The sequence below is a fragment of the Diabrotica virgifera genome, chromosome 9 (assembly GCF_917563875.1).
Source record: "Diabrotica virgifera virgifera chromosome 9, PGI_DIABVI_V3a".
In the NCBI taxonomy this organism is placed as follows: Eukaryota; Metazoa; Arthropoda; class Insecta; order Coleoptera; family Chrysomelidae; genus Diabrotica; species Diabrotica virgifera.
In genome coordinates, this window is record NC_065451.1 from 60,355,437 (window position 1) to 60,377,025 (window position 21,589).

At 32.0% G+C, this 21,589-nt stretch overlaps 2 protein-coding genes and 1 long non-coding RNA gene across 3 annotated transcripts in view; 2 read left to right on the forward strand and 1 right to left on the reverse strand.

Annotated features, from left to right (window-relative positions):
* Positions 1-2,060: 2,060 nt before the first annotated feature.
* LOC114338457 (U6 snRNA-associated Sm-like protein LSm6) lies at positions 2,061-4,950 on the reverse strand. Its single transcript, XM_028289060.2, has 2 exons — positions 4,656-4,950; positions 2,061-2,279 (listed from the first exon to the last, which is right to left on the reverse strand). Exons 1-2 carry the CDS (start codon positions 4,744-4,746, stop codon positions 2,131-2,133), a joined length of 240 nt encoding a protein of 79 aa, XP_028144861.1. The 5' UTR covers positions 4,747-4,950; the 3' UTR covers positions 2,061-2,130.
* A 129-nt stretch (positions 4,951-5,079) lies between these two features.
* LOC114338458 (uncharacterized) lies at positions 5,080-6,890 on the forward strand. The gene is made up of 3 exons (XR_007700883.1): positions 5,080-5,240; positions 5,295-5,381; positions 5,487-6,890. It is a non-coding gene; the product is annotated as an uncharacterized LOC114338458 (long non-coding RNA).
* A 5,457-nt stretch (positions 6,891-12,347) lies between these two features.
* The window catches only part of LOC114338456 (eukaryotic initiation factor 4A-III), a 44,841-nt gene continuing 35,599 nt past the window's right edge, over positions 12,348-21,589 (forward strand). Inside the window, exons 1-3 of the mRNA XM_028289059.2 lie at positions 12,348-12,711; positions 12,770-13,105; positions 20,591-20,813. Of these exons, the coding sequence (XP_028144860.1) occupies positions 12,570-12,711; positions 12,770-13,105; positions 20,591-20,813 (701 nt within the window). The 5' untranslated portion in view covers positions 12,348-12,569. The remainder of the gene's footprint in view (positions 12,712-12,769; positions 13,106-20,590; positions 20,814-21,589) is intronic.

The window sequence follows — 21,589 nt, forward strand, 5'->3', positions numbered from 1 at the left end:
TATGGTATGTTAACTCATTCGCTGCCGATAATGCGCCAGCGTGTGATGTGGTTACTTCAGTCAGGTGCCAATCACGCGCCAGCGAGTGATACGGTTACTTCAGTTACACGGACCGTTCAACAAAATGGCTCCTAGCCGAGTTCCATCCTCTTCGATCGGCAGCGAATGGGTTAAACAGTAAATGGTTAAGTTCAATTAGTTACCACTATAAACAGCCCGGATTAACCGATAATAGTATAAAAGGCCCGGTTTCAGGTAAAATTTATTTTAGGCTTTATTATGGGAGTACCGTCTAGTCAGTGTTAATTGCAAAAGACCAACTCTGTCTACCTCGGTGGCTTATCGCTCATCCGGGTGGGTCTTAACAATGGGCCAGGTCAGATAAATTTAATAATATTTACGACCGCACTAATTGAACTCAAACCAATTAATGTTGAACAAACCATACAATGTAGAGGTAGCAACACAGTCAAATTCACATTTTACATTTTCTACAACCCCTTGGATAACCCCTGTCCGGATTTGGTCTTAATAAATTATGGTAACCCTATATATAGGTACTTTATTCGTAGTGCTTATAACAGTTAAACAGAAACATATATGTCGTTTCTCTTCTAGTCAATTTGAGTCCAAAAATATTTGTCAAGACTCTTGCAAGGAAGTTTGTAACCCTAAGCGCCGGACTCCACTTGCGATTTGTAACGATTGCGATTGTTTTGTCGCGAAAATTGAACACATTTTTTCAAATACAAGTCAATCCATTTGCGACTAAATAATCGTGGATTGACTTGTATTTGAAACAATGTGTTCAATTTTTGCGACAAAACAATCGCGCGCCTACAAAATCGCAAGTGGAGTCCGGCGCTAAGGCGCATTTTAAAGAAGTCGGTTACTTTCTGATGCATGGAGGTTTAGCGACTTAACGCAGCGATGTTGAACCATTTATTCATTACATCGACCAGTAACGCAGCCCAGTTTTGCTCCACGTAACGTAGAGCCACATCTGCGTGTCACAGTCGATGTGGCAGGGAAACTTCTTTGCTTTCTTCATCTTCATTAGAATTGCCTTGAGGTTGAACCAAGTCTACAATCTCTTTGTCCGTAAATTCTTGGTGCCCATTGTCGTCAGCTTCAATCCATTCTGTAATTGCACTTTTTTCTTCGTTTTCACATCCTGGAAATTATTGAATGACTTCTTAGGAGGTCATCTTATAATGGAGCTTAGAAAAATGGAGAGTGAGACAGATGCAGAGACTCAAAATCAATGACAACGAAAGCATTGAATTATTAGTTAGAATAACTTTCTGATAATCCGAACAGGCTGGCCCCCAATTAGTTCGGATTTGCGGGGTTCTACTGTATGTAATTGCAAATTAAAACATAGGTTTTAACTTCAAATAACTTTTCATAATGACAATTTTCGATATTGTAAAAAAAAGGTACTTACTTTACTTTCGACCAAAATTCATATTTTTTGACATACCTTGTATAATATTCATAAAATTTTATATCAAATATAAAAATATTTTTTTTTCATAAAATTGGTAATAAAAAAAGTTTCCCATATGGTTCTAACTTAGGCAGCCCCAATGTATAAGTGGATAGAGTTATTCGAAAAGGAACCAAGCGCCTATTTAGTAGTTCGGAGAAAATTACGTTAGAAGTTTAGTTTAAAAAATAAGTCGCTGGTGTTGGCGCTTGGTGTTCTTGTTAATAGATGTCGTTATAGTCGTTCTGGGACTTAGATATTTTTAGAATATTCAATATACTCCAGTAGAAATCGGTTGGTGGTAATTTCTTAAATATTCTCGAATTTGTCACGAATGAAAATTACGTTAGAAGTTTAGTTTAAATTATAAATCGTTGTTGTTGGCGCTTGGTGTTCTTGTTAATAGATGTCATTGGAGTCGTTCTGGGGCTTAGATATTTTTAGAATATTCAGTATACTCCAGTAGAAATCGGTTGGTGGTAATTTCTTAATATTCTCGAATTTGTCGCTTGGTTCCTTTTCGAATAACTCTATCCAAGTATGTTACTAAAATAATAATTAAAAAATAACATTTTACAAAATTTACAAAACTTTTTATTCTTAGCAGAATTACATGTTATTTATATAACTTAAAACTAAAATTAGTACCGCCTTTTCTGTGTGCTTATATACAAAACATTATTTCCTCTGATAAATGCATCACCGAATTTATTTTTTAGCTGGCCATTAACATATTCTTCAGTCTGCTCCAAAGCAATGTTCATGTATCCATCTAGGCATGCTAGAACGCCTAAAAAGTAAGAAACACATGAAATAATTGAATACAGTAAAACCTCCGTTAACCGAAATAATTGGGGGGAAGGGCGTTTCGGATAACAAGAATTTCGGTTAAAAATAACATTGCATTTTGTATTCTTCTTATATCAAATTACATAGTTCTTGGTCAAAGTTGGTATTAAAACATACTATAAGGTGATTTCGTAATGTTTTCTTTATTGTAAAATAGAACAAAGCAATAAAATTAAGGAAAATGAACACGTTTGAAATGTTTTTTTTTTAATTTTTCTTTTCCTTTGACAATGATGTTTTGCGGCTATGTTTATTATATAGATGTTTCGGTTAACGGAAGTTTTACTGTATATACTATAAATAATAATTTAATTGTTAATTAGTAAAGGACTTGGAGGAACTCTGATGGACAGACAACAAATAAGATCAACTTTATCTTCACGGACACAAACACATAATTAAAATGTTACAGGCTTAATCAATTTTCGGTCGCAAGAAAGACTGAAGATGATCAAAATTAAAAAAAAAACTTGGATACACCCAACGAATAAACTTGTATTTGAGAAATGTATCAGTAGTAACTTACTCAGGAACACAACAAATGAAGATCGAAATAACCTAAATGAAGTAATAGTATACACAATAACACACGCCCAAGAAAATATTATAAAAGAAAAGAAAATAATTAAGAAATGAAACAAAAACTGGAAGACCATAGAGTACTGAAAAGTCAAGGAAATATTTATTTATTTATTTATTTACGAGTTTCCCCAATTTCATAAAAAATATACATATATATATAAACAATAAGTAGAAGTAAAAGTAGTAGTAGTAGTAAAGTCCAGTAAAACAGTAAAAAAACAAAAAATAAAATTAAATGAAAGTGTGACAGCATAAAACTGTAGTAAATACATTACAATAAAACTAAATTTAACATACACACAATCCACGTTATGCAGTGACAATACATAATAATAATATAATATAAACCGACATTAATCAACTAACTACAGACAATAAAAAATTAATAAATTATACAGGGTGTCCCGAAAAGACTGGTCATAAATTACACCACACACTCTGGGGTCAAAAATAGTTCGATCGAACCCAACCCGCCCTAATACAAATGTGCTCACAAAAAAAGTTACAGCCCCTTGAAGTTACAAAATGAAAATTGACCCCCTTCAATACATCGAAAACTATTAGAGATCTCCCACCGAAAATGGACATGCACCATTCTCATGGCAGGAACATCCCAAAACAAAATTACAGTGAAATTTGTCCACCACATAAAAAAAAATTGACTCACAGAAGTGCCCAAATAACTTGGAAAGACATGTGTATTTGAAATTTGGGTAAGTAGAAGTACAGTGGAACCTCGATAACTCGGATTAATCGGGACCACGACCGATCCGGGTTATCGAAAATCCGAGATAGCCGGAGAATATGGTAAAAATTAATAAAATACGGTATACTTACAGATAAACTCCGTTAGAATTGAAATAACATGAAATATTTTTATAAATATGCACAGTACATATTACCTACTCATTACAATTCTAAAAAAAACACCAAACCCAAACAATACAAGACACACAATACTAAAGACCATTGTTTATAAAAGAATTTTTTAAATAGTCTTTCCTAAACAATGCTGACAGTTTGAAATAAAAAGGAATAGATACTACAGACAGCTGGCTGTTGTTTCTGCGGCGTGTACTATGAGTAATTTTTAATCTCGTGTTCAAATTACACACATAAGTACACGACACAGAGAGTCTAGACACATTATCTCTCAAATATTATATTACATACACTTTTATTGTTGAAAGGATTGTCTGATAATTAACTATTTTGATTGGAAATAAGCCACAATTAAATTGAAAAATACAAAATATTGAAAATCAAAATGTTTATCTGATGAAAATCGGTCCGGGTTAGCCGGACTTCCGGGTTATCGGGGGTTGACTTATCGGGGTTCCACTGTATGTAATTATCAAATATATTATAAGGCTGAAATGGAGGTGCACAAAAAAATTGCTTGAGTGGAGACCGCAAGCAGACAAGCGAAGCCAGGGAAGACAATCAATGTGATGGACCTACAACCTCAAAAGAGGAGCAGAACAGATGATGGAAATATCTGGAGGAGGTATGTTTTACAATGTACTGATGATGATGATGACAGTGCAGATATTATACATTCATCATTCATATGTCTTCTCAAGTTGAATAAGTTGTAATAACTTGCATTATTCCCTTTCTAAATATATACATGGAAACATACTAGTCAAATCTCAATAACTCAAATCTTAATCAGTAAAAAAAGCGGTAAACTAGACCATAAAAGTGTATAAATAAAAACACAGTGTTGTTATACCTCTATAATCCACGCCACTGTTTAGTTTTACTACAACAGGTCTACCATGAATTTGTTGAATGAAAGTCGATAGTGCCTCCTTTCTGTTCATTTTTATAATAAAATTAGTGCAATTTGATAAAAATTTCAATTTTCAATATAAAATAGGAAATAGGTTATCTCTATGTTTGACGTTTTTTGGTCAGAGTAATAATCTTCTTTTTCTATACAATGCAGATACTGTCATACCAAAGAATACATATCTCTCACAAGAACCGACACGGACGGCGATTCTTTTGTTGTTAGCATGTTAGCATGTACTTAATTTTAGTATCGAGTTGGCAAGTGTACACGCGAGTACACTGAGAAAAGTCTCGCACATTTCTGGCGTGTATCAATAAAATTTTAGTTGCACTGAGAGAAAGGTTGCATGCAGGGCCGGCTTTTGTTGACATTCTTAGGCCCGGTCTTTTCACCTCCGAATAAATATGCTCTTATCTGGCAGTTAGCTATCTGGAGGATAAATATTTATTCGCCAGATAAAATGTACCCGTCTTTTCACGTCAATTTATGTTCCAGTTAGTTATCCGGTAGATAAGCTTAAAAGTAAGTTCGGATTCGGAACACACCTGATTTTTGTGTTTATTTTTATAATTTCAGCTTTAACTTAACCTAACATAATTAGATTCACATAATCAAGACCAAGATGATTTTCTCGATTTTATTTCCATTTTGGAAGAAGGAAATGTAAGTAAATCAAAGAATTACAACTTAAAATAAGAAGTATATAAAGTCATAGTCATAAGGTTTAGAAATACATTTCCATATTTTGATCAAACAATATTGTTTTAGAAAGAAAACATTGATTATGGTGAAAAAGTTTACTGGAGAACTTGAACAAGAGGTAAATAAATTTTAAATTAGTGGAAAACTGTTGATTTGTATGTAAAGAAGACAAAGACAAGTTTAAATAAAGACAAGCTAGCTAATGAAACAGATGCAGTGGTAATTTTGTTTACATAATTAATAATTTTAACATATTATATTATTAATATCTATTAACTGTTCAATGATGTAAAAATTTGTTAATGTGGGGAAAACTTTTATTTAAATTCAATACTATATTTCTGTAGTGGTAAGGCAAAAATTTGATTTTATGTCCGATTTTAGCCAGAATGAGATTATTTGCTTGATATGCTATTTAGTAAAATTTCTTCAAGATGGTGGAGTTTGGTATGTGTATGATGAAGGTAAAAACCCCTTTGTTCCACATATCTTTTGTATAAAAGTTATGTCCCCTTTTAACTTACTTAGTAGAACCCCGATTATCTGGGTGGGCTTTCTATTACTCAAGTTGCATTTTTGAGGTTTTATCAAAATAGCGTCATCGTAAATCACTTGACTCTATATGACGAAAGAGAGACTCATAATGAAAGATTTATTTTTTTCTGTTATCTCTTTATAGTAGGTACATAATAATATCTATGTATACACATACATATTATGTATGTGTATACGTACGTATTATACATAATATGAAATACATGTTCGGATTATCCGTGCTTTTCAATTATCAGTGCCACCTTCGGTCTCGAGGAGCACGGATAATCGGGGTTCTACTGTATTAGGTAGGCCAGAACTTGATATATTACTTGATTTCTTATGTTGATTACTTTTCGTTTTTGGGTTGGCAAAACATGATTCAAACTTTCAAAATGCTCTCCTGAAAAATTAGGCTAGATGGACATATCAATCATCGTCAAAACGCTACAGATTTATAATCCATCCAACTGGTATATTGAATAGTAAACTAGGGAAATAACCAACTAAGTATATCAAAACACAATATTTTTAAAGATTGGATAATTTACATTACATGGTAACTTGAAGAATCCCAATAACAAGAATAAAACCTAATTTTAATATTTGTTAGTAGATACCTTTCACTTTTCTAAATAAAAAAATTAGTTACAGATATGATAAACATCTAGAAGATTCAATCCTGCATTCTTAAAGAAAAAAGCTAGTTTTAGTAGTAAGCTACCAATAATAAACTAGAGAATGTATTACAAGAAAGAACAACGCTAATACTAAACATACCTCAATTGCTTCAGATAGAAAAAGAGGACGAAAAGGTACAACACAAGCGTGCTAGAGAAAATGAAAGGGCAGAAGAGAGACACAAAAATTCATTGATTTATTAAATTTAAAAATTTAATTATACAAAGGACAATTAAATAAAGAATAAAAAAATGATACATGTATATTATTGATCCTTCTATTTCCCCATAAAGCATGTTACTGACCAGGAGGTATACTATAATAGATATATTACATCTCATGGTGCTCACTATAATAATGAGTGAGCCTGCATAAACGGAACCATAATATACATTATAATTCCATGTATGCAGCCTCACTCGTTACTATAGTGAGTGATATGAGATATATTTTAGTATAGATCCCCGTGCATGACAAGCTTAACACAAAAATTTTTATAAGGTTATCAAACATCTTCAGTAAATTCAATAATTTAGCTTATTCCTGGTCTATACTTAGCAATTCATTTTCAAAATTGTCTTCATTTTCATTTCTCTCTCTATGTTATAAATATATTGCTTCAGTGTAAGATAGGACAATTGAATCAATTTAATTGTTTTGTTTTCTGCCATATACAAAAAGGGCGATATGTATTTCTGGACTCATCAGTGGACAATCAGAATCTCTAAGTAACAACCCATTGCTATGATCTGAATTTAAACAGCAATAATACAGAATTATTTATATTTGGCACAAAAAATATTACGCTACCTACATTCAATACCACGTATGAGGATTTTTAGGTGAAACGAGTTAGAGGTTGATTCTGAGTATATTGCGCACACTTTACTGAATGATTCTAATCACAAGTAAGAGAAATAATGTTTTCCACCTACCTCTACCGAAAGTATACTTTTCCGGACCTGATTGTAGGGAGCAAAGTTGTACTTTTCCTCCCTAGGGAGGAAAATATTTTTCCTCCCTAGGGAGGAAAAGTAAAAGTGACGTCATGGTATTTCATTCATGAAATGTAACTTATTGACGCCCTGTACAATAGCTATTTTCTATTACGTAAGTTTCTATACATTTTAACGTTTATTTATAAAACACTCTGTATTTTGCAGAATGGTAAAAAACAGTAAATTGTTATTTTGATTTAACAATGTTTACATAATTAATTTGACTTATATTTGACAGTTGACAGTTATATTGTACGTACTTGTTAGTTTTAGTTCTAATAAATTTTGTTGGTTAGTTACATAAATATATTAAGTAAAAATTAAAATGACTTGTTATTTGAGGAAGGTGGAAAAACCATATGTATAACATGGGAGTAAAGTGCCTTTTCCTCCCTTGAATGATTACTGCCCTCCGCTACGCGTCGGGCAGTAAACTTCATTCTCGGGAGGAAAAGTAGCACTTTCCTCCCTTGTTATACAAATAGCTATTTCTCGTACTTGGGAATATACTCAGAATCAACCTCTAACTCGTTTCACCTAAAAATCTTCATACGTGGTATTAGAATGTAGGTAGCGATTAGTAAGAAGGTACCTATTTAAAACATATTCAGGGAGTATTACGAAATTGTCAGAATATAAAATCAGTCTTCCTATATTCTATAGATTTATTGAAAATTTTGAGAATTTCATGATACACCCAGTATGTTTTGGATACTTAACTCTGCAGCTTTTTTTTCAAGGTAGGTATCTACTGTTTTGGAGCATACTTAATTCTAGTTACTATATCAATACCTTTCATTTTGGAATCGTAAAATATTTGGCAATTCAAAGAAATCAATATTTTAAAAATGAGAAAACTAAACAATTTTTTAACAAAACTAGAGGTAAAACTTTTACCAATTTAATGTTTCACAGATTATTCTAGTGGGTAACTTTAAGATAGATACTTATGCAAGATGGGATAAAAAACTATTTTATTTTTTACAACTTGTTTTTCTTTGTAAATGAATATAGTTGAGTAGGTATACAATAATACATAACTATTATAATTTTTTCAAATTATAACCCATTTTTAATTTAATATCTAATAACTCGGCTTAAAAAATTACAGTAGGTAGGTATGTACAAAAACAAAATAACAAAATTTGTGATTGAGAATTTTTAGAAAGAACAAAATTTTACTTTTGCAATAAATTCAATCAGACCTACAAGATTTTAGGTTATATTTTTAGTTTCGTGGCAATCAGAAACCATGAAATATACGAAAATCAAAGTTTATCTTCCAGATAACTTCTTATTCGGTACTTTATTCGGCAGTTAAATATTTGATATTTAACGTCAATTTATCTGCCGGATAACTTTATTCCAGAGTGAAAAGACGCTACTTTTTTTATCTGTCAGATAAACTTCCCGTTAACTATTTATTCGGAGGTGAAAAGACCGGGCCTTAATATGGTGGAATTATTTTTGATTTACAAAAGGTTGCAAATACAACACAAAGTAATGGTGAGAATTATATTGATTAAAACCATGGATAAAATACCTTTTTTATCCTGATTTTAGCATTGAAAGACCAATAATAAAATATATTATAGTGGCGTGACATTCACTAATTATTCTTTTTGGCTTATATTGATACAACGATACAAAATATAATTTGTTGTTTTCACCAATTTTGAAAAAGTGTGAACAAGTTGGTGAGAATTTGAACGACTTGGTGTGACCTAATAGGCTGTCTGTCCGTCCGACCGCGAATATAACTCCTTCAGTCACTATACCAGGTAGAATGACAAATGAGGTGTCAAATGAAAGCTTATAATCCATGGATGGTACTCAAGGTGAGACGTCTGACCTAGACTGTCTGTCCGTCCGACCGGAAATGTAACTCCTCCGTTACTATACCAGGTAGAATCACAAATGAGTGTCGAATGAAAGCTCATAATACATGGATGGTACTAAAGGTAGGAAATTTGACCTAGGACTTCCGGTTTTAGAAATGCGACCGGAAGTACTCTTTTAAAGTCACCGCAATAGCACAAGTGGTATATTATTCGACGCGCATTCGCAAGACGAGAACAAATATATACATCTGGTTTCATGACTGTCTGTCCGTCCGACCGCGAATACAACTCCTCAGTTACTAATACAGATAGAATGACAAATGAGGTGTCGATTGAAAGCTTATAACCCATGGATGGTATTAAAGATGAGAAATTTGACATCGGACTTCGGTTTTAGAGTTACAACCGTAGGTACTGCTTTAAAGTCACTCAAAATATGATATGAATGTAAAACAAGATGACAAAATTAGTAAAATCGTAGATCAATCGACGCAAAGTTACACGAAGAGTTCCAATATCGACTTCCAGTTCTACTTTCGATTACTTTGGGTGAAAACCTAGGACCAATTACTTGTTTGTCGAGGTATTTCCTGATTCATTATATTCGTTATTTCGTAAAATATTCGAAAAATAACAGCCGTTGTAACCGTCACGGAATCCAATTCTTTTTGGATGACAAATGTTCGTGATCAACAACAAGAAACTGTATATTAAAATCGAATGTCAATATTTTCAATTTTTATTGTCTTGGAAACCAGCCAAAACATTCTGTACATTCCAGCCAAAACCAGCCAGTACATTCTTTAAAGTCGAATATCGGGGTAAATAAATAAAAAACCAATAAGTATTGTACTATTTTATTTCTATAAATATAAAGATGTAATAACTGAAAAAATATATATAGTATACAATAAAAACTACTAAGCAATCGAGAAAAGAGAAAAAGTAATTTTTTTAATTAATATATTAATTAATATATATATATATATATATATATATATATATATATATATATATATATATATATATATATATATATATATATATATATATGGAAACGTTTTGATCATTATGGTCAGAAGCTTATATTCCATATGAAAGCAGCCTTTAGCTTTTTTTGTTGGAACGCAAGTATAATCAAGAGAATGTAAACCTATTATGAAGAGTGTATTGTCAATTATCAAGCATTAACTTGAATGTTGAAACAATTTCAAGTAATATTGGATCAAACTTTTTGAATTAGCTAAATTATATAATGTTACTCCTGAAAATCCTGAATTTCAAGTAGTCAGTCATAAATTGTTTTATATATTTGACCTAAGTTATTGTTTTATACAAACTACAGAAACAATTTAATGAAACATAGTTTATTAAATTTAATTTAGGTTTGCTGATAAAAGTACTTTATGGAAGTTTTTGTGAGTATTGGATTCTCAACTTTTTAAACACAGCACGTGGCTTGTGGAATGAACACATATAAAATATGACTTTGTGCTCTTCCTGCAGATGCATTTGGTACAGTAGAGGTCAAAGAAAGGTTAGAGAATTTGTATTTTTAGATTCAAATTCTTTGTGAAATCCCAATAAATACAAAATTATTTTTTTATGCGATAGTTTATAGTTCATGAAAAAGCTTAAAATAATTAATTCACATAATCAAGATATCTCAAAAAGAATTAAATTGTATAAATGTTGGAAAATAACAATTAATAGTTGTAGGCTATATAAGAAAATATATACCGGGTGGTGAATTGGAAAGCGGGCCATAGGAAACTCAATGTAAAATTCTAAACTGTTGAATTCCTGCTTCCCTAATTATTTTACATCAAAAGTCATAAGAAACTATTTGTAGAGAATTGAAATCTGTATTGAAAACAACTGTTAATATTGTTCTACGAACAATAATTATTCAAAATTTTGTAAAAATAGAATACATTTTTCAGAGTAATACGCCAAAGTTAGGCCACACGCAATACCATAATGTGTATAAGGTTGCATTTGTTGACAAAAAATTTATTATAATATTAACAATTTGAAATGTCAATTTTTTTATTTATTTTATCACTTATTGTTTAAAACACAATAAAGTTGATAAGATACCCTTGGTTAAGGAGAAGTATTAATAATAAAGATATCTTCTTCAGTCAATAATGTGCTCACTGTCAGTTAAATAGTAACGTGTGGCCTAACATGCCCACACATACCTACTGCGGTAAATACATTATACTTTTTCAAAATTTTGGAATGTGTTTAAATCGTAGAACAATTGTAACTTCTGTTTCTAATACAGATTTCAATCCTCTACAAATAACTTCTCATGACTTTTGATGTAACATAATTAGGGAAGCAGAAATTCAACAGTTTAGAATTTTACATTGAGTATCCTATGGCCCGTTTTCCGATTCACCACCCTGTATAGAAAATAAGTCTATACAAAATATTATGAGCTACAAACTGATACAAAAACAAAATACTAACGCCAAGCCAAACAAACAACTGTGACAACAAACGCCGATCCTGTCCAAGACAAATGTCACCAAAATTATTTGCTATTCATACAAATTGAGAAATGGCCGATCTGGCACATGCGCATAAAAATTTAGTTCATAGATAATCCGTTTGTGTCGGTTCTTGGGAGATATGTATTCTTTGGTCATACTGTTCCTTTGGTCTACGCCTACGTTCAATATGTTAAAAAACATTTTTAGGAATACATTCTGTTTTACCAAACCAAAACTGAAGACACCGCTTATCAGTTGTTAAAACAGATATAAACAGATCATGAATACATATAACAATAATTTCTTTACCCAAAAATGTGAAAGTAAGTAACTGATCCGTGGTTCATAATGAATCTTTTTCCATCTCTATTTTGATAGAAGGGTTGTCTGGTTGTGTCAAGTCAAATGTCATTGTCAAGGTAGTTGATTTTTGAGCTGCGTGTGTAAAAGAAATATGTACAACAGTGGATTTTTATTAAAACTCGAGTTATAATAACACAATTACCCCATTTTTGCAAGCAGTGAAGTAATACATTTACCGAAATATAAAAGTTCTACCAAAATTGTGATATAAATACAAAGAATCTTGCAAGTATGGCAGTTCCAAAAAGAGGTGCCTCAGTTTTTGAGGACTTATCAAATGTAGAGTTTGAAACTAGTGAAGATGTCGAAGTTATCGAGAAGTTTAAAAACATGAACCTTAAAGAAGAACTTCTTCGTGGTATCTTCGCATATGGTAAGCCTAGAATGTAGGTCATTCTGTGTACTCTCACTAACCTTGTTTTTCTTTATAGGCTTCGAAAAACCCTCAGCCATTCAACAGAGAGCAATAAAGCCTATTATGAAAGGAAGAGATGTAATAGCTCAGGCACAATCTGGTACTGGTAAAACAGCTACCTTTTCCATTTCGATTTTACAAGCTTTAGATTTGACAATGCGAGAAACGCAAGTTTTATGCTTGTCTCCTACTAGAGAATTGGCTGTACAGATTCAAAAAGTTATTCTAGCTTTAGGTGACTTCATGAATGTTCAATGTCATGCTTGTATTGGAGGCACAAATCTTGGGGAAGATATTAGAAAACTTGATTATGGACAGCATGTCGTTAGTGGAACACCTGGAAGAGTTTATGGTATGTATATTTCTAAGCTGTTGGTCAAGAGGAGGTTTCTAATTATTATATTAGGGAAGTAACCGGTTTTTCTATTTTGTGCAGGTTAAGGTTCAACCATGTTTTAACCATAGACATATAATATCTAGACTGGGTGATCTTAAAATGGGTGATGATTGCGACGGAGATAAATGAGCATATTAGGTGGGAAGCCTCTTTATAATCGGAGGAGTTCATCCAATCAGCGACAGTGGGAAAGTGACGTGATTGATAAACCTAACATCATTGGATAAACCCCTTCAATTAGAAAGAGATTTATCGCCGCTGTCACCCATTTTAAGATAGCAGCGCATAGTCTAGAAATTATATGTCTATGGTTTTAACTCCCCATTACAAATATAAAATAAAATTGAGTGATTCCCTAATTATTCAAGCTGAGAAGGTTTTTATAAAATAATGAGATAAAAGCATTAAATGAAGAAATGGCCAAAATTCCCAAAATCACTGCTGTATAACCTCATCCAATTATTAAGATCAGAAGATTACAATTTTTATCAAATTTTTTGCAAACATATTTTATGCACTAGATTAAGATTATAACATATGTTTTTTCCTGCATGTGAAGCTCTATATTGATCCAAGGTCGACCTGTCTCGTCTAAATCCTCTAATCGACCCCTGAGCGTCAAATTGTATCGTAATCTAATATCCCAAATAGGGAACTTGCATAAAATTTTAAATTCAAAAAAATGGTATAAATCACAACAGAATATAATTTAGAACCTGTATCAAAGATAAAAAGTTTTGTTTGTTTTTCGTTTGGCCCCTAAAGACGACTAAAAATTCAACTGATACCAGCCACCCCAAAACGCGTCGTGACGTCACGGGGTTATATGTTTACATTCTACACCAATTGTATATATAATTTTAAATTAGACATTATAAACGTCAGCAGGAAATACAGTTATGTGACGTTACAAGCGTTTTTGATCGTTTGAACTATTCATAGAAAATTTGTACTTTTACAAAATGGTTTTATTTTCAATAGTAAACCTTCTTTCCTTTCCTTCAAAAACTGTATCAAACTCCAATCTCAACAAACTGGTATATATTATTACAATGACATACGATGAATGTCATGAGAATATAAATATTTTTCCTTTATTCCCTGACGACGAGCTGGCCAAATACCCAAGTAGGTGGAGGCCAATAAACTAAAGAAGAAGAAGAATATACGTAAATATAACCATAAATGGAACCACATAGTTAAACTCTGACGTCACAGGTCGTTTGAACTATTTTAAGATACAGAAGACTTTAAATTTGTATTTCTAAGTTATTATGAGTTTTTGAAGCGTGAAATTTTGGAAATCTCATTTTTATACAAAACTGAACATTATTATGTAATAAAAAAAGTGCAAGTTCCCTATTATATTAGAAAAAAAGATAATGACAATGAGCATCAAGTTAGCTAAACACCTATCACAAATCGATTCGAAAGTAGGTGGATAATTTGCCGCTAATTAGTCGTTAATTAGTTGTGAAAATACCGATTTTGTCGTTTCTTTTTTTTTTTATTTTTTTAGGTGCTTTGCTAACTTGATATAAAGTTAGCAAAGCACACCTCCGAAAAATGACTTTAGAGCGTTCGTAGGAGAATCGGAATAGGATTAGTTTTTGCCGCTAATTAGTCGCTAATTAGTTGTGAAAAAATTAATTTTCTAAATTAATTTTTTTTTTTGTTTTTTTGGGTGCTTTGCTAACTTGATACAGTACGTAAATTGTTCAGCTGGACATAGGAAACATACATCGTATATATTTAGATACATAAATCCATACATTGTATTATATTGAGATAATTGTGGCAACTGAGCTACAAATACAAATTGTCAGTAATTGTTTATCCTTTCAAAATTCGTTAAACGTCAAGTATTATTTGTCATCTGAACCCCGAAGCGAAGAGTATTATTTAAAATGTTTATTTATACTTCTCCAGAAAAGATGCAAATAATTAAATGGTATTATCAAGATAATTCGTTAGCAGAATGTGTAGATCTATTTGCTAATACTTTCGAAACTAGACCCATACCTTGTAGACAAAGAATTGCAAATGTTATAAATAGTTTTGAAATACAACATTGCTTAAAAGATTGTACAAAATGTCACAAAAGAAAAGAGATGCCCCCGGAAAGACAGCAGGAAATCCAAAGAAGGGATGAAGATATTTGTTCTACAATTGAAGTAGATAAATGCAGAACCACCAGAAGTGTCGCCAAAGAGTTGGAGGTTTCGCATACCACAGTTCATAAAGTTCTAAAAAAATATGGCTTTAAGAGTTTCAAATACTCGAGAACCCAGGAGTTATTTCCCGGAGATCATTATCGTAGAATGGAGTTCTGTCAAGCTGCAATGGATGCATCTCACGAAAATGATGATTTTGTAAAAAACATTCTTTTCACTGATGAATCGTCATTTTCTGTACGGGGTCATCACAATCCTTCCAGAACGCGGTATTGGTCTCAGGAAAATGGACATAGAAGCATTGTACATCGGACTCAACGCCCTCAAAAACTTAATGTGTGGACCGGCATTTTGGGGTGACCATGTAATTGGTCCATTTTTCATTGAGGGAGTTCTGAATTCAGCTAAATATCTTGCTCTTTTACAAGATAGCATTATTCCAGCTATTCAGAATCTCCCAGATGTACGTTTAGAAGATGTCTGGTACCAACAGGATGGCTGTTCCGTTCATAATGCGCGTATCGTGAAAAATTATTTAAGCACAATTTTTCAAAATCGCATTATAAGCGGAACAAGCAACCAAATTAAATGGCCTGCAAGATGTCCCGATTTGGCTCCCATGGATTTCTTTTTCTGGGGACATATTAAATCCACCATCTATGGCAACGATCTCGAGAGGGCACATAGTCTAGAGGATTTGGAAAATAAAATAAGAAACGCTTGTGCTACGATTACGCCACAACAGCTTGAAAACGTGAGACAAGCATTTTATGATAGACTAGGTTATTGTCTTGCAAAGCAAGGTGGTCTATTTGAACCTTTCATTTAGTTTACTTATTATTTTCTACCGTATAATGTATTGTTGGATTTCCAATTACTTTAAATTAATTATTTATTTGTGTTTAACTAGTTTGAATAATAATTTTTCGTTTTTTGTTGGGCATAGTACACAATAAAAATTTTGAAGGTTTTTAACTGCATTTTATTCATTTTAAATTATTTACGTGGATTTACAGATTTAGCAGAATTACCTCCCTCGAGTCACACGTAATAGAGTCTTTTTCATGAAAGAAAATTCTACATACAGTTTAAAAACAATAGGCGTGGTTTCCTGTAGGCCTATTGGGGACTATCTTTCAACAATAGAAAAGATCAGCGCACTGGCTAGCTTACCTCAAGTGGTATGAAAACGGCTAGGTATGTTTGTAGAGGAGAAATTTACTTTACTCAAAGGATTGTGACCGATCAGAGGTCACAGGTCAAAGTATCCTCAAAATACTAAGGTAGCCACTTGAGGACACTTTTGCCTTTGACCCCCTACGACACGCAAAGACCGCCGTTCGTGAAGTCACAATCCTCGCTTATATTCATTTCGACTGGCACAAATAAACGTCAAACATGACAATATAGTAGCTGAATATTTTTGGCCTGAGGGAATGAGAAAACTGTGTCTGTTTAATTTTGTAATTAGTTTTAAATAAAAAATATTTTAAAAATTAAAGTAAAATTATTAACTCATCAATCATAATCTTTGTTTTTGAGTTATTTATGGACATTCTTGCTTACAAATTCACTTATTGTATTCGTTGTAACGACTCTATTGCACCAGAAACTCGAACACAAGCTTCAACTAACACAGATTAGCGCAGTTGCCACACTCAACTTAATGGACATTGCCTATGTCCAGCTGTACGATTTACGTACTGTATAAAGTTGGCAAAGCACGCTTCCATAAAATGATTTTAGGGATTTCGTAAAAGAATGAAAATAGAATGAGAATTTGCCGCTAATTAGTCGCTAATTAGTTGTGAAGAAATGAATTTTCTAAATTAATTTTTTTTTTGTTTTTTTGGGTGCTTTGCTAACTCGATATAAAGTTGGTGAAGCACGCCGCTATAAAATGATTTCAGAGTTTTCGTAAGGGAATGAGAATAAAATGAGAATTTGCCGCTAATTAGTCGCTAATTATTTGTAAAGGAATTTTATTCACAAAAATTTTTTTTTGTTTTTCACGGTGCTCCGCTTACTCGATATAAAGTTGGCAAAGCACGACTCCATACAATCATTCTAGGGTTTCCGGAGAAGAATAGCAATGGAATAAGAATTCTTTGCTAATTAGTCGTGCATTAGTTGTGAACACACCAATTTTGTCGTTTTTTTGTTTTTGACGGTTCTTTGCTGACTTGATATAAAGTTCGCAAAGCACGCATCCATAAAATGATTTAGGTTTTTTTTGTAGTAGCATGAAAATAGGATCAGAATTTGCCGCTAATTAGTCGCCAATTAGTTGTGAACAAATTTATTTTCTAAATTAATTTTGTTTTTGTTTTTTTGGGTGCTTTGTTAACTTGATACAAAGTTGGCAAGCACACCTCCGAAAAATCATTTTAGGGTTATCGTAAAAGAATGGAAATAGAAAAAAAATTTGTCGCTAATTAGTCGTGAATAAGTTGTAAGAATACCGATTTTGTCGTTTATTTATTTTTTTTTATTTTTTTAGGTGCTCTGCTAAATTGATATAAGGTTAGCAAAGCACAACTCCAAAAAATGACTTTCGAGCGTTCGTAGAAGAATGGGAATAGAATGAGAATTTGCCGCTAATTAGTCGCTAATTAATTGTAAAGAAATTAATTTTTTTAACTAATTTTTTTTTGTTTTTTTGGGTGCTTTGGTAACTTGATATAAAGTTGGCAAAGCACGCTTCCATAAAATGATTTTAGGGATTTCGTGAAAGAATAAAAATAGAATGAGAATTTGCCGCTAATTAGTCGCTAATTAGTTGTGAAGGAATGAATTTTCTAAATGAATTTTTTTTTTGTTTTTTAGGTGCTTTGGTAACTTGATATAAAGTTGGCAAAGCACGCTTCCATAAAATGATTTTAGGGATTTCGTGAAAGAATAAAAATTGAATGAGAATTTGTCGCTAATTAGTCGCTAATTAGTTGTGAAGAAATGAATTTTCTAAATTAATTTTTTTTTTGTTTTTTTGGCTGCTTTGCTAACTCGATATAAAGTTGGCGAAGCACGCCGCTATAAAATGATTTCAGAGTTTTTGTAGGGGAATGAGAATAAAATGAGAATTTGCCGCTGATTAGTCGCTAATTATTTGTGAAGGAATTTTATTCAGAAAATTTTTTTTTTGTTTTTCACGGTGCTCCGCTTACTCGATATAAAGTTGGCAGAGCACGACTCCATACAATCATTTTAGGGTTTCCGTAGAAGAATAGCAATGTAATAAGAATTCTTTGCTAATTAGTCGTGAATTAGTTGTGAGAATACCAATTTTGTCGTTTTTTCGTTTTTGACGGTTCTTTGCTGACTTGATATAAAGTTCGCAAAGCATGCATCCATAAAATGATTTGGGTTTTTATGAAAAAGCATGGATCAGAATTTGCCGCTAATTAGTCGCTACTTAGTTGTGAAGAAATTATTTTTCTAAATTAATAGAATGAAATACCTTCACAACTAATTAGCGATTAATTAGCGGCAAATTCTGATTCTATTTTCATTCTTTTACGAAAACACTAAAATCATTTTAGGGAGGCGTGCTTCGCCAACTTTATATCAAGTTAGCGAAGCACCCAAAAAAACAAAAAAAAATTAATTTAGAAAATTCATTTCTTCACAACTAAGTAGCGACTAATTAGCGGCAAATTCATATTATATTTTCATTCTTTTACGAAACCCATAAAATCATTTTATGGGGGCGTGCTTTGCCAACTTTATATCAAGTTAGCAAAGCATCCAAAAAAACGAAAAAAAAATTCATTTAGAAAATTCATTTTTTCACAACTAATTAGCGACTAATTAGCGGCAAATTCTCATTCTATTCTCATTTTTTTACGAAAACCCTTAAATCATTTGATTGAGGCGTGCTTTGCCAACTTTATATCAAGTTAGCAAAACACCCAAAAAACAAAAAAAAAATTAATTAAAAAAATTATTTTTTTCAGAACTAATTAGCGACTAATTAGCGGCAAATTCTCATTCTATTCCCATTCTTCTACGAACGCTCGAAAGTCATTTTTTGCAGGTGTGCTTTGCTAACCTTATATCAAGTTAGCAAAGCACCTAAAAATAAAAAATAAACGACAAAATCGGTATTCTCACAACTAATTCACGACTAATTAGCGGCAAATTTTTTTTCTATTCCTATTCTTCTACGAAAACCCTAAAATGATTTTTCGGAGGTGTGCTTGCCAACTTTATATCAAGTTAGCAAAGAACCCGAAAAAAGAAAAAAAAATTAATTTAGAAAATTAATTTCTTCACAACTAATTAGCGACTAATTAGCGGCAAATTCTGATCCTATTTCCATGCTTCTTAAAAAAAACCTAAATCATTTTATGGATGCATGCTTTGCGAACTTTATATCAAGTCAGCAAAGAACCGTCAAAAACGAAAAAACGACAAAATTGGTATTCTCACAACTAATGCACGACTAATTAGCAAAGAATTCTTATTCCATTGCTATTCTTCTACGGAAACCCTAAAATGATTGTATGGAGTCGTGCTTTGCCAACTTTATATCGAGTAAGCGGAGCACCGTGAAAAACAAAAAAAAAATTTTTCTGAATAAAATTCCTTCACAAATAATTAGCGACTAATTAGCGGCAAATTCTCATTTTATTCTCATTCCCTTACGAAAACTCTGAAATCATTTTATAGCGGCGTGCTTCGCCAACTTTATATCGAGTTAGCAAAGCACCCAAAAAAACAAAAAAAAAATTAATTTAGAAAATTCATTTCTTCACAACTAATTAGCGACTAATTAGCGGCAAATTCTCATTCTATTTTCATTCTTTTACGAAATCCCTAAAATCATTTTATGGAAGCGTGCTTTGCCAACTTTATATCAAGTTAGCAAAGCACCCAAAAAAACAAAAAAAAAATTAATTTAGAAAATTAATTTTTTCACAACTAATTAGCGACTAATTAGCGGCAAAAACTAATCCTATTCCGATTCTCCTACGAACGCTCTAAAGTCATTTTTCGGAGGTGTGCTTTGCTAACTTTATATTAAGTTAGCAAAGCACCTAAAAAAATAAAAAAAAAAGAAACGACAAAATCGGTATTTTCACAACTAATTAACGACTAATTAGCGGCAAATTATCCACCTACTTTCGAATCGATTTGTGATAGGTGTTTAGCTAACTTGATGCTCATATAATGACATACATTTAAAAAAAATTGAAGTGATAGGAATGTAACCATATTATGTATCAAATAAAAATGCAGTAATTAATTTTAAATTTTTTTGTTTTAGATATGATCAGAAGAAGAGCTCTAAGAACAAGATCTGTAAAAATGTTGGTTTTAGATGAGGCTGATGAAATGTTAAATAAAGGATTCAAAGAACAAATTTATGATGTCTACAGATTCCTTCCCCCATCAACACAAGTTGTACTCATTTCAGCTACACTGCCTCACGAAATTTTGGAAATTACTTCCAAATTTATGACAGATCCTATTAGGATTTTGGTAAAACGGTGAGTTCTTATTAATATCATTTCATTTTTGCATATCATTTCCAGGATGTGTTGCATATCATGTAACACATCTTTCTGTACCTTCCTCTCTTACACTTTTCCGTAATTGAAAACCAGGTACTATTTAACTATTGCTCTATAAAGAGTAATTCGAGAGTCCCAGATTAACTGTGCAAGTTATCAGATAATATGCAGATGGTATCAACATTATAGCTAGGTTCACAGAGTCTCTAAACAATGAATTTCAGTCATTAAGGGCATCTGCACAGAGATGGGACTAAATATTGATGCCCAACAGATCAAATATATGTGTTGTACTTTGTTAACCTTCCGTTACTCGCGCCAATTTTTTGTGATCGAATACTTGTGCACGGTGCAGAAGACCGGGTCCAAAAATATGGGTTAGCAATATTTGAAAAAAAATTTTTTTTGCAAAATTGTGTACAATTATATTATTTAATGAATATATGATCATATCATTTTGTAGATATGCGTTTGTGTCAATATAATATTACTTTAACAAAAAGAAACTTTGTTCATCATCATCTTCATACGTTTCCTCGTCAGTCGATACTTCCTCAAATAATTTTAATAATCTTTGCTTCTCCTTCTCGTAATCCATATCTAAATATAAATAAACAAATATATAAACATTAAAAACAAGAAAAAGATCTTAAATTACCTTACTAATTAAAACTTACTACTTTTAATTACCTTACTAATTAATAGGTGTTGCCTAATAATAAAAGTACAATACACTTTTTTACACTGCACGT

Coding starts and splice junctions, on each gene's coding strand:
- LOC114338457 (XM_028289060.2), bottom strand. CDS start 4,746: ATGAACAGAAAGGAGGCACTATCGACTTTCATTCAACAAATTCATGGT. Junction 2,280..4,655: donor CAGTGGCGTGGATTATAGAG/GTATAACAACAC, acceptor CTTACTTTTTAG/GCGTTCTAGCATGCCTAGAT.